General features: G+C 48.0%; 2 protein-coding genes across 13 annotated transcripts in view; one reads left to right on the top strand and one right to left on the bottom strand.

Moving 5' to 3' along the window:
• Window positions 1–12,562, top strand: part of EPHA6 (EPH receptor A6) — a 521,188-nt gene that overhangs the window by 332,605 nt on the left and 176,021 nt on the right. The window lies entirely within an intron of this gene.
• LOC137861388 (inositol 1,4,5-trisphosphate receptor-interacting protein-like 1) lies at window positions 4,667–5,655 on the bottom strand. Its single transcript, XM_068692754.1, has one exon. It carries the CDS (start codon window positions 5,618–5,620, stop codon window positions 4,667–4,669), a length of 954 nt encoding a protein of 317 aa, XP_068548855.1. The 5' UTR covers window positions 5,621–5,655.

The following is a 12,562-nucleotide window of genomic DNA, read 5'->3' as shown; positions in this document are numbered from 1 at the left end:
AAGAGGAATGCATTCTGAGATCAACCAAATCCTCTCTTGTCAGCCAGAGCCAATGAATTAATTATCCAACAGGCTTTCTTCCTCAAGTCTTTATACATTCAGTCGAAGTGGAAATTTTTGGAAAGACAATTCAGGGGAAGGTCAACTTGCATTACATGAAAGTTATAAACCCAATCACAGTCCCTCTGACCACCCATGGCTGGAGTAGCTAAACCAACAGCACTAATAGTTCGTGATCACAATCATTATTTTGCCGAGGCGATCGGCTCCGGGGCAGACGCGTTCTGCAGCGGAGCGGGGATCGGGCCAGTCGGGGCTAATTTTTCCGGCATCGAGCCTACTTGAGGGAGCCGCCACGACCCGGCAGCTCTCGTGAGGGAGGCTGACGAGGCGTAGGCGGAGCCAGCAGCGGCCCCTGCCCGGCCGTTCAAAAGCTGCCCCTAGGGAGCGCGGCGACCAGGACGGGCAAACAGGGCGTAGCGCGGCAGTTAGTCAGCGGGGGCAGGGCGAGCAGGAAGGGCAGAGCTCTCCCCACGGCCATACGAACACCTCCTTAACGACAGCTGTTAGCTAGGTGATAATGGTCTCCACCAGGCACGGTGCACCCTCCAGGAAGTCGGTACACACCCAGACCGACTGCCCGTTAAAAAATACAGCAGTTCAGGTCACCGGATGCAGGGAGTGTCTGAGCCTGTTCCTGCCATCGGCGGGAGGCAGAGACACTGCGTGCATGAGGTGCGAGCCGGTGGATGACCTGGTCCGCATGGTGGCAGAGCTCAAGGAGGAGGTGTAGAGGTTGAGGGATATCAGGGAGTGTGAGCGGGAGATAGACTTGTGGAGTAACTCCCTGCAGGGCCTCAAGGAGAGGTACCGGGATGAGACACCCCAAATGGGGGTGGACCCCCTGCCCTGTCGCCATCGGGTAGAGGGAGGGGACCTAGGAGTTGAGGAGGAATGGAAACAGGTCCCTGCTCGACATCGGAGGCGATGCCTTCCCCTTCCGTCCCCACCTTCCCAGGTGCCCTTACACAACAGGTTTGAGGCCCTGGAGCTTGAGAGACCGGTAGCTGAGGAAGAGGTAGCAAGTGTACCCAGGAGGATGCTTAGGGTGAGGAGGTCAACTCCACGCCTCAGGACTGCCTCCACCAAGAAAGACAGGAGGGTGATTGTTGTGGGAGACTCCCTTCTCAGGGGAACAGAGGGCCCTATTTGTCGGCCTGACCCTACCCGTAGGGAAGTCTGCTGCCTCCCTGGGGCCAGGGTCAGGGACACTGCCAGAAAGCTTCCCAACCTGGTTCGTCCCTGTGACTATTATCCTCGTTTGATAGTCTTTATAGTCCAGGCAGGTAGTGATGACACTGAAGAGAGAAGCCTGAAGGCCATCAAAAGAGACTTTAGGGGACTGGGACGGTTAGTGGATGGAGCGGGAGTGCAGCTGGTGTTTTCGTCCATCCCTACGGTGGCAGGGAGGGGTACAGCGAGGACACGGAAAGCCCACCTGATAAACACGTGGCTCAGGGGCTGGTGCCAACACAGAAATCTTGGGTTTTTCGTCCATGGGGCACTTTACTCAGCACCCAGCCTGATGGCCGCAGACGGGTCCCTATCTTTTAGGGGAAAACGGATCCTGGGCCAGGAGCTGGCAGGGCTCATTGAGAGGGCTTTAAAGTAGGTAAGAAGGGGGATGGGGCTGAAGCAAGGATTGTTGGAGCTGGGCCAGGGGGAACAATGGCAAGGCCAGGGGATAAGGCAGTGGCCCAGCTGAAGTGCATCTACACCAATGCACGCAGCATGGGTAACAAACAGGAAGAGCTGGAAGCCATCGTGCAGTAGGCAGGCTATGACTTGGTTGCCATCACGGAGACGTGGTGGGACCACTTTCATAACCGGAGTGCTGCAATGGCTGGCTATAAGCTCTTCAGAAGGGACAGGCAGCACAGAAGGGGTGGTGGTATGGCTCTCTCTATTAGAGAGTCTTTCGATGTTGTAGAACTCAAGGCTGGGAATGACAAGGTCAAGTCCCTTTGGGTTAGGATTAGTGGGGCCAACAAGGCTAGAGTCTTGATGGGGGTCTGTTATAGACCGCCGAACCAGGATGAGGAGACGGATGAGGAGTTCTACAGGCAACTGACAGAAGTTGCAAAATCTTCAGCGCTTGTACTCGTGGGGGACTTCAACTTCCCTGACATATCCTGGAAGCACAACACAGCCCAGACAAAGCAGTCTAGGAGGTTTCTGGAGAGAGTGGAAGATAGCTTCCTGACGCAGCTGATTAGTGAACCTACCAGGGGTGGTGCCCCGCTAGACCTTCTCTTCACAAACAGAGAAGGACTGGTGGAGGATGTGATTGCCGGGAGCTGTCTTGGGCAGAGTGACCACCAAATGGTGGAGTTCACTATTCTTGGCGAGGCCAGGAAGGGGACCAGTAAAACCACTGTATTGGACTTTCAGAGGGCTGACTTCGGGCTGCTCAGGACACTAGTTGGTGGAGTTCCTTGGGAGGCGGTTCTGAAGGGCAGAGGGGTCCAGGAAGGCTGGGCGCTCTTCAAGAGGGAAATCCTAATGGCGCAGGAGCGGTCTGTCCCCATGTGCCCAAAGATGAGCCATCGGGGAAGAAGACCAGCCTGGCTGAACAGAGAATTGTGGCTTGAGCTTAGGAGAAAAAAGAGGGTTTATAATCTTTGGAAAAGTGGGCAGGCCACTAGGGAGTACTATAAGGATGTTGCGAGGCTGTGCAGGGCCAAAATTAGAAAGGCCAAAGCTCATCTGGAGCTCAATCTGGCTACTGCCGTTAAAGATAACAAAAAACGTTTTTATAAATACATCAACACAAAAAGGAGGACTAAGGAGAATCTCCATCCTTTACTGGATGCGGGGGGAAACTTAGTTACAAGAGATGAGGAAAAGGAGGTGCTTAATGCCTTCTTCGCCTCAGTCTTTAGCGGCAATACCAGTTGCTCTCTGGATACCCAGTACCCTGAGCTGGTGGAAGGGGATGGGGAGCAGGATGTGGCCCTCACTATCCACGAAAAACTGGTTGGTGACCTGGTACGGCACTTGGATGTGCACAAGTCAATGGGGCCGGGTGGGATCCACCCAAGGGTACTGAGAGAACTAGCAGAGGAGCTGGCCAAGCCGCTTACCATCATTTATCAACAGTCCTGGCTATCGGGGGAGGTCCTAGTGGACTGGCGGCTAGCAAACGTGACGCCCATCTACAAGAAGGGCCGGAGGGCAGACCCGGGTAACTACAGGCCTGTCAGTTTGACCTCAGTGCCAGGGAAGCTCATGGAGCAGAACCTCTTGAGAGTCATCATGCGGCACTTGCAGGCGGTCAGGCCCAGTCAGCATGGGTTTATGAAAGGCAGGTCCTGCTTGACGAACCTGATCTCCTTATATGACAAAGTGACGAGCTTGGTGGATGTCGGAAAGGCTGTGGATGTGGTCTACCTTGACTTCAGCAAGGCATTTGACACCATCTCCCACAGCATTCTCCTCAAGAAACTGGCTGCTAGTGGCTTGGACTGGCACATGCTTTGTTGGGTTAGAAACTGGCTGGATGGCCGGGCCCAAAGAGTCGTGGTGAATGGAGTCAAGTCCAGTTGGAGGCCAGTCACTAGTGGCATTCCCCAGGGCTCGGTGCTGGGGCCAGTCCTCTTTAATATCTTCATCAATGATCTGGACGAGGGCATTGAGTGCACCCTCAGTAAGTTTGCAGACGACACCAAGCTAGGTGCGTGTGTTGATCTGCTTGAGGGTAGGAAGGCTCTGCAGGAGGATCTGGATAGGCTGCACCGATGGGCTGAGGTCAACTGCATGAAGTTCAACAAGGCCAAGTGCCGGGTCCTGCACCTGGGGCGCAATAACCCCAAGCAGAGCTACAGGCTGGGAGACGAGTGGTTGGAGAGCTGCCAGGCAGAGAAGGACCTGGGAGTGATGGTTGATAGTCGGCTGAATATGAGCCAGCAGTGTGCTCAGGTGGCCAAGAAGGCCAAGAGCATCCAGGCTTGTATAAGAAACAGTGTGACCAGCAGGGCTAGGCAGGTGATCGTCCCCCTGTACTCGGCTCTGGTGAGGCCGCACCTCGAGTACTGTGTTCAGTTTTGGGTCCCTTGCTACAAGAAGGACATGGAGGTGCTTGAGCGGGTCCAGAGAAGGGCGACGAAGCTGGTGAGGGGCCTGGAGAACAAGTCCAGAAGCAGATATCATTGCCAACTACTGAGGAACATATATCTGAATTAGGCCAATTCTTGGGCCTGGTACATACGGACACAGTTTAGTGGGTGACATTGGTGGCAGGGCGATGGTAGGACCAGATGACCTTGGAGGTCTTTTCCAACATTACTGTTTCTAGGATGTGAGCATATCCTATCATGTAATTACCACATCTTGGGCACGGTCTTGGGCAGCCTGCTCTAAGTGGCCTTGCTTGAGCAGGGGGAATGTCCACATTCTCCCACAAAGTGCTGCACAGACAAATGCGGGCAGAGTGTACGTTAACACGAGCAAATTATTGGCCTCTGCATAGGCTGAAGCTCCTGGATGGAATGGCGTCTCTCCAAGGGTCTGGGTGGTCACTGCCCGCTGCTGACAGTGTCTCTGTTGCGCTGCTGGAGAAACTGATGCTGTGCAGTGGTGCCGTGCTGCTGGTGAAGCCTTCCGCGGCTTACTCCAGGCTCAGGAAGGAGTCCGAGTCGTCTATCTGCACCCCAAGCGTGATCTCGATGGAGAGGGTGCTCTTGGAGGCGCTGGCCAGCCTGATCTTGCAGGAGCGGCAGGAGGGCAGCACCGTCAGGCGGCAGTGGCGCGACTGCGGCAGAAGCTCCCAGGCTGCTTTCACCAAGGCCTGGAACCAGCAGGTGGTTTTCTCCACATCCAGGTAGGAGCTGCTGCAGAGGGTGCGCAGCAGGCTGGGCTCCTGTCTTCTCCTCAGCTCATCCTCGGAGTGGTGGAGGAAGCACAGCATGTCCCCCACCAGACACTCCCTCGCGCAGGCGCACTCCAGCTCCACGCGCAGGCCGGGCTTCCTTGCTGGCGTCTCCCCCTCGGCGCCCAGCTCCGGGTGGAAGGCGTGCCCGGGGGGAGGCCTCAGGGGCACGAGCAGGCGGTATAGGACGTTGTCTTCCCGGGCACTCCAGCCTTCGTAGAGGCAGCCTATGCCGATGGCCGGCTGCAGCCGTGGGTTGAAGAGACAGTTCCCGGAGAGTCTTCGGCAGGCACCAAGAAGTTCCTCCACCAGCTCCTCCACCATCTGGCACTTGTCAGCCATGCCCAGCGCCGGCCACTGGGTGCTATCTGCCCAAACTCTGCCCAGATCCCAGCTGTCATCAGAGTCACCGTCTTCGTCTGTGTCATCACCATCATCGTTGTTCTCCTCCTCTCTTGTAGAGCTGCCGTGTTCGCTGTTGCTGCTGCCTGGTTCACAGCTCCGTTTCCTGAGCCAGCGGCAGAGCCCAAAGACCAGGACAAGGAGCTCGACCAAGGCCCAGAACTGCCACTGCTTCAATGCGCTGAAGAGCAGAGCTCCCAGGGCCACCCAGATCTGCTGCTGGTTCGTCTCCTCCATCTCTTGCACCAGCCGAGCCATGCCCTCAATCAGCTGCTCCGCGTACTGCTGCATTCTCTCACAGTCATCTCTATCCAGTGGATCGTTCACCAGCCATGGCTTCTGGGCAATGCCCAGCACAGCCAGGGCGAGGAAGATCAGCCGAGCCATGGCTTGCAGGAGGTGCTGGCTTGCAGGAGGTGCGATCTGCACTCACCGACGGCCAAGGCCACAGTGTGGTGGTGCTGCTGCTGCTGGCCCTTATAACAGCTGCCCCATTGTGACTCATCCTTTGTGATGTCACGGGCACCACAGCCGCATCACACCAATCCCCCTCGCCTCACCTCCCTGCAAGCTTGTGGGAAGGTCCTTGCAATCTCCTTCTCTGGAGATACTCAAAACCCTTCTGGATGCCATCCTGCACAGTGTGCTATAGGTGATCCTGGTTTGCCGGGGGTTTGACTAGATGAGCTTCAGAGGTCCCTGCGAACGCCAGCCGTTCTGAGATTCTATTCTTCTGTGATTCTTTGACAAGAAATTGAACACCTAACATACATTTGATAGCAACAGTGCTTTTCAGTGATTCATGTGCCTCAAGTACAAGCCAGTAACATACTGGTCTTCTGGAAGTACTTCACATTGTCAGTCCTGTGAGTCTATATGCCAGGGTTTAAAAGGGTGTGCTTTTCTGTACATAGGTATGCACACTAAAGATTTAAAGGATGCACATAAACCATGCACATAAAACTGTTTGCAGAGGCATATTAAATGATAGCTATTATCATTTCTAATTATTTTTTGTAAAGAGCAGGTAGCAACATACCTTTGGAGTGGTTTTAGCATTTATGTATGTAATATTTTTTTTTGTAATGTCACTGGGAAAATCAGTTTATGAGGGCATATCTATTGTACATCACTGTTGAAGGAAATGCTCTGTAAGAACCAACATTTGTGGGAGAATTGTTGGAAGATGTACATTTTAAGTCAGTATCAGATGTATCTGCATCTGCATGCACTTACATTAACTGTGAATATTAAAGTACAGTAGCTCTGACATTCTCTGCACATGCCAACAAACAGCTTTTACAGAAGGTTCAGAGAAGGTGTTCAAATAAAATATTTATGATTTTCTTGCTAATATAAAAACCTCTTTCAGACCTGTAAAGTACTGTTTGACAGAAAATGACCTACAATCTGTAGTTTCATATTTTGACATAAACAAGAGCAGGGAAGATTTCCTCAAACTATTGTACATTTTAGGCTTGTCTGTTACATCCCAGGATGACTAGCAATTAATGGAGTGAAAAGATCGCAGATTTCCTAGTGCTTTTTAACCTGCTTATTTCATTTTCAAACTTCTGTGATCAATTTAGCAGCAGGAAGTTCTGCAGAGCAATTTGGTTCCACTTGACCCTGGAGGGGTTGTTGCTGAATGAGACTTACTTACAGCTCTGTCTCCATAATGACATCTTGCTGCAATAAATGACGCCTTCTTAACCTCAAGTTGTATTTCCAATAAATATATACCAATTCCCAGGTTACATTAGGCATCTGAAAACAAGGTTCTTTGGACAAATGTGTCACCACGGGTTGTCCCCGCATCATAGGGCACCTAGCAGTGCTGGCACAATATTTATAACTCACATAACACATTGGCTGCAGCACATCTTTTTTCATGCTGATTAACAGCATTATAGTTGCAATCTGATTCTGCTGGTAAACCAATTTCTTCCACCTCCTTCTCTTTTAACACAAATTTCCTAGAAAGGAAACTTTATAAGCGACCCTGACATCATTTTTAGGAGGAATCCTGCATGTCAGGAGTGGTTCCCCAGAAGCATGCACACTGATTTGAAATGGTATACAGCAAAAAGAGGCAACATCTGAGTCAGGAGGAATTGTGAGCAATGCAGCACGTAACATTTGAGTTTGCAAAAGCAGAAAAATTTCTGCTTGTGAACACGTATCCTGTTACTTTTGCTGCAGGGTTTACAGTCATTATAACAGGTGATGGGAAGGAAAGTGATCTACTTGGGGCAAGGGGGCCTCTTACACATTTCCTGGTGCCATCAAGCAGCCCATCACCTGATCCAGAACAAAATGCCTGGGAGAAGGAGATGAAATGAAGGGTATTATGGTACCTGATACCATGTTCTTGCTTGTTGTCGACGGAAGGAAGACACAGACGCTCAGTATGAGTGAACAGTGAACTTCAACTTTAATGGATAGCTCAGTCGCCTTTTATCTAGTTCGAACATAATCAACTCATACATATTGCGAAAACTAAACTCAGGATTGGCTAACACTTTCCGGGCTTTTCAGACAGTTCCTCCTTCTTTTAGCTACCCTCCCGCCTTAGGGACTTTCCCGATCGCCCAAGGGCATCGTGTCCTTGAGCCTGATTGGCTCTCAGCCAGCTGCGTGCATGCCCAGGCTCATAGGAGTTAAGTACGGTACTTCACTAGCCCATTGCCTCCTAACTGCTCAACATCCACATGCCCTACTTCACTTAACCATTCCTCCACACTTGCTGTGTGATTCAGCTATATATGCTGCTACCTGACTTGAGCTCATATGCCGGTGCCACACAACCATAATGTTGTCTTCTGCCAAGCAAGGACAGCGAACCTCTAATTTTGGGGGAGCTGGCCCCTCAGCAGGATTCCCAGTGATCTATTACATCTTTAAACCACATATTGGCAGCTCCAGCAATAAAAGGCAATGGAAAGGAGCCAAGAATTTGATTATTATGGTGCAAATCCCTTTGATTGTGGGAGAGCATTGATTTGACATTATTTCCATTTATATGGCAGGGGACTCTTTCCAGTTTTACAGGTTTTTTGGTTTGCATACGATTCCTGAAAGTTTACATTTCCACTGAGCTTTTTTGAACTGAAGTTATCCTGCATGGTTCAGAAATACAGAGCATATAAAGTAACTCCTTAAAACATACATTTTTGGAACAGATTTGTGTGATTATTTTAGCTAATGTAATTTAAAGAAACATCATTAAAATATTTTAAATTGTTTACTGTAGTAGTAATTATGCAAAATATTTAAAAAATATATAAAATAAAAATAAAAACTTTGAGGGTGTGTTTCACACATACACCTCATCAGACAGAACAGAACGGCCATACAGGCTGACAGGTGGTAAGATTTATTTTAAAGAATTTCTTTTAAACATCTACTGATATAATCCGTTTTGAAGAAACAGGGACTGAGCAAGTCCTGTTAGTAGTAAAGATCTAGGAGTGCTTCTGTCTCAAGCTTGTAAAATAATGAATGGCAGCATGTTCTGCAAGTGAAAGAAAATCTGTAGTGTTGAAAAATTGTATGGGTGAATAATTATTGTCTTCATATGTAAGACCAACAACAGATTAGAGAGAAACTCAGCAGCAAGGTGGATGAGGGAAAGGCTGTGGATGTGGTCTACCTTGACTTCAGCAAGGCATTTGACACCATCTCCCACAGCATTCTCCTCAAGAAACTGGCTGCCCTAGTCTTGGATTGGCGTATCCTTCGTTGGGTTAGAAACTGGCTGGATAGCCGGGCCCAAAGAGTCGTGGTGAATGGAGTCAAGTCCAGTTGGAGGCCAGTCACTAGTGGCGTTCCCCAGGGCTCGGTGCTGGGGCCAGTCCTCTTTAATATCTTCATCGATGATCTGGATGAGGGCATTGAGTGCACCCTCAGTAAGTTTGCAGATGACACCAACGTATGCGCGTGTGTCGATCTGCTCGAGGGTAGGAAGGCTCTGCAGGAGGATCTGGATAGGCTGCACCGATGGGCTGAGGTCAACTGTATGAAGTTCAACAAGGCCAAGTGCCGGGTCCTGCACCTGGGGCGCAATAACCCCAAGCAGAGCTACAGGCTGGGAGACGAGTGGTTGGAGAGCTGCCAGGCAGAGAAGGACCTGGGAGTGATGGTGGACAGTCGGCTGAATATGAGCCAGCAGTGTGCTCAAGTGGCCAAGAAGGCCAAGAGCATCCAGGCTTGTATCAGAAACAGTGTGACCAGCAGGGCTAGGGAGGTGATCGTCCCCCTGTACTCGGCTCTGGTGAGGCCGCACCTCGAGTACTGTGTTCAGTTTTGGGCCCCTCGCTACAAGAAGGACATCGAGGTGCTTGAGCGGGTCCAGAGAAGGGCGACGAAGCTGCTGAGGGGCCTGGAGAACAAGTCCTACGAGGAGCGGCTGAAGGAGCTGGGCTTGTTCAGCCTGGAGAAGAGGAGGCTCAGGGGTGACCTTATTGCTCTTTACAGATACCTTAAAGGAGGCTGTAGTGAGGTGGGGGTTGGGCTGTTCTCCCACGTGCCTGGTGACAGGACAAGGGGGAATGGGCTTAACTTGCGCCAGGGGAGTTTTAGGCTGGATGTTAGGAAGAACTTCTTTACCGAAAGGGTTGTTAGACATTGGAACGGGCTGCCCAGGGAAGTGGTGGAGTCACCATCCCTGGAAGTCTTTAGATATAGACGTTTAGATGTAGAGCTTAGGGATATGGTTTAGTGGGGACTGTTAGTGTTAGGTTAGAGGTTGGACTCAATGATCTTGCGGTCTCTTCCAACATAGAAATTCTGTAAAATTCTGTGATTCTGTGAAAGAATTGTGTTACGGAACGTAGTAGAAAAAAATGATGTTGAATCTGCATTTAGCCTGGAAGAGATTTGGGGGTTACATCTGCCATAACCTTTAGCCCAGAACACTGTAGCAGAATCTGTTTTTTAATAATGGGATTAAGTTCACTTGGCTTCTTTCCACCATTTCTGAGCAAGCAAAGAAAATATGCAAGGGGAAAGAATTTAAAATGGAGGGAAAGATAGTAATTATAGCTTGCTGGAGGCATATTTTTTCAGTAAATGAAGTGCTTCAAAAGAAGTGTACTGGTATGCTGTCTTTTGAATGCAAACCTTTAGGGAACTAGTGTAAGAATATAAACTAAAAACATTATTTTACACCCCAGGTTGTTAATTTGCTAATGCCTTGTCAGGAAAAGTCCATATTCAACTTTGAACTCCAAAGTTCGAGCCAGTAATAGTATACCCTCCAAGCATTATAACTGTAAATTACCACTGAAGTGATTAGGAAGATAAGAAACTCTATTATGTGAAGAATCAAGTATCTTATCTAGTCCCTGTACTAATTGGAAGCAGCCTTGTATGATAAGAAAGGTAATTATTACCGAATTAAGGATAAACACAAAGATGTTTCAGCCATGTACACATCTTTAAAATATAGTGATTCATTAGAGACTACATTTTTTATTAAAAAAAAAAAAAATATGTTCATACTTACTGGAGATTTTCTATGTGAACTTGTGCTTAATCTAAAAATTCTTAGCCTTTATACAGCCCCCCATATAAACACTTATATAGAAGTGCTTTCATACTGGAAGTAATGGAAGTATTGACATTCCTGTTGTAGGTTAGGATATCTCAGTCACAGATATTAAAGAAAATCTCTAAAGTGTGACCAGAAAAGATACAAACGTAGGTCTCCTGAACCCCTATCACATTCCTCACTCATAAAATAGTCTCTTCCCTTATCCTACAAAGATAGAAATATTAACAAACAAACACAAAAGAAAGAAAGAATGAAATGAATTCTGCTGGAGGGCTAATAATCATAGTGTAGGAACGAAGGCTGCTGGAGACAATTGGCAGCACTACTGTATACTTGTCATTTGACCAAGAATATGTATCACAGGTAGCATTAGTGATGAAGGCTGAAGGGTTTTGGCCTCAGCTTCCCTGGTAAATCCTTCCTTGGTAAATAGCACAAATGCTAATAATACAGAAGACATTATCATTGATCAGGAAATGTTATTTCATTACTTCCAGTTCTGCTACTGGAGTAATATGTCTCCCCTAAGAAAAAAAATCTTTTTATTGCTTATTATCTCCCTTACAGACTTTCCAGAATCAGAAGTAAAATCAATATTTTTTTCCTTTTTTGTCCTGAAATAACAATTTTTCCAAGTGTGGGATCACGAATAAAAACCCAGAGTTCATTTATTGCTATGTATAATATAAAATCATACTCAGCATCAAATAGTATAGAAATTCTAATATAGTTACAGAATCTAGGCTAGAGAAATAATGAGTAAATATAATAGCATTTTCTGGTATAGAAAGAAGTGGAAAGGTTTTTAGTACCCAGAATAATACTGGACCTTGGTACATCTCTATGATTAACAGTTATAAATAGTCCATACTGTTTGAAATAGTCCATATGGTTTGAAAAAAAAAAGACACTTTTTATTTATAAATACAGTATGGCTGTATTTATAATGAGAAATACAAATCTAGACAATTTTTAGCCTTATAATGTAATACTATTGGTGCTTTACTAAATAACTTTATAGCATCGTAATTAAGCAATAGGACAAAACATTAGAAAGTTAATGTACTTACACCATAATCTGTTTCATTAATTTCCTAAAATTTCTGTTGAATGGCGTTTGGATAATTAGGTACCCATAGCTTTTGTAGTGTTATGCATAGTTTCATGTGTAAATTAATTGATACCATTTACCTGTTATATATTATAAGCTTGAAAATGTTTTTTTTTTCTTTTAAAGAACAGTAAACCCATCTTCTTTAGCTTTCTGACCAACACAGACATGAAACCATGTCTTCATGAAACCAAAGTCAACTTAAATTAGTCCTCACAGCACTGATATTTCTTCTTGTCGATCTGCCAGAGGGTATGGAGGCACTGCAGAGGGACCTGGACAGGTTGGGTCGATGAACAGAGGCCAATGGGATGAGGTTCAGCATGGCTAAGTGCTGGCTCCTGCACTGTGGCCACAACAACCCCATGCAGCACTACAGGCTTGGGGGAGAGTGGCTGAAAAGCTTTTGCAGAGGAAAAGGATCTGGGGGTGCTGGTTGATACTCACCTGAACACAACCTGGTAGTGTGCCCAGGTGGTCAAGAAGGCCAACAGCATCCTCACTTGTATCAAGAATAGTGTAGTCATGGACCACGGAGGTGATCGTCCCCCTGTACTCTGCTCTGGTG

The sequence above is a fragment of the Anas acuta genome, chromosome 1 (genome assembly GCF_963932015.1).
Source record: "Anas acuta chromosome 1, bAnaAcu1.1, whole genome shotgun sequence".
Classification (NCBI taxonomy): domain Eukaryota; kingdom Metazoa; phylum Chordata; class Aves; order Anseriformes; family Anatidae; genus Anas; species Anas acuta.
This window is presented reverse-complemented; position numbering and strand designations above follow the sequence as displayed.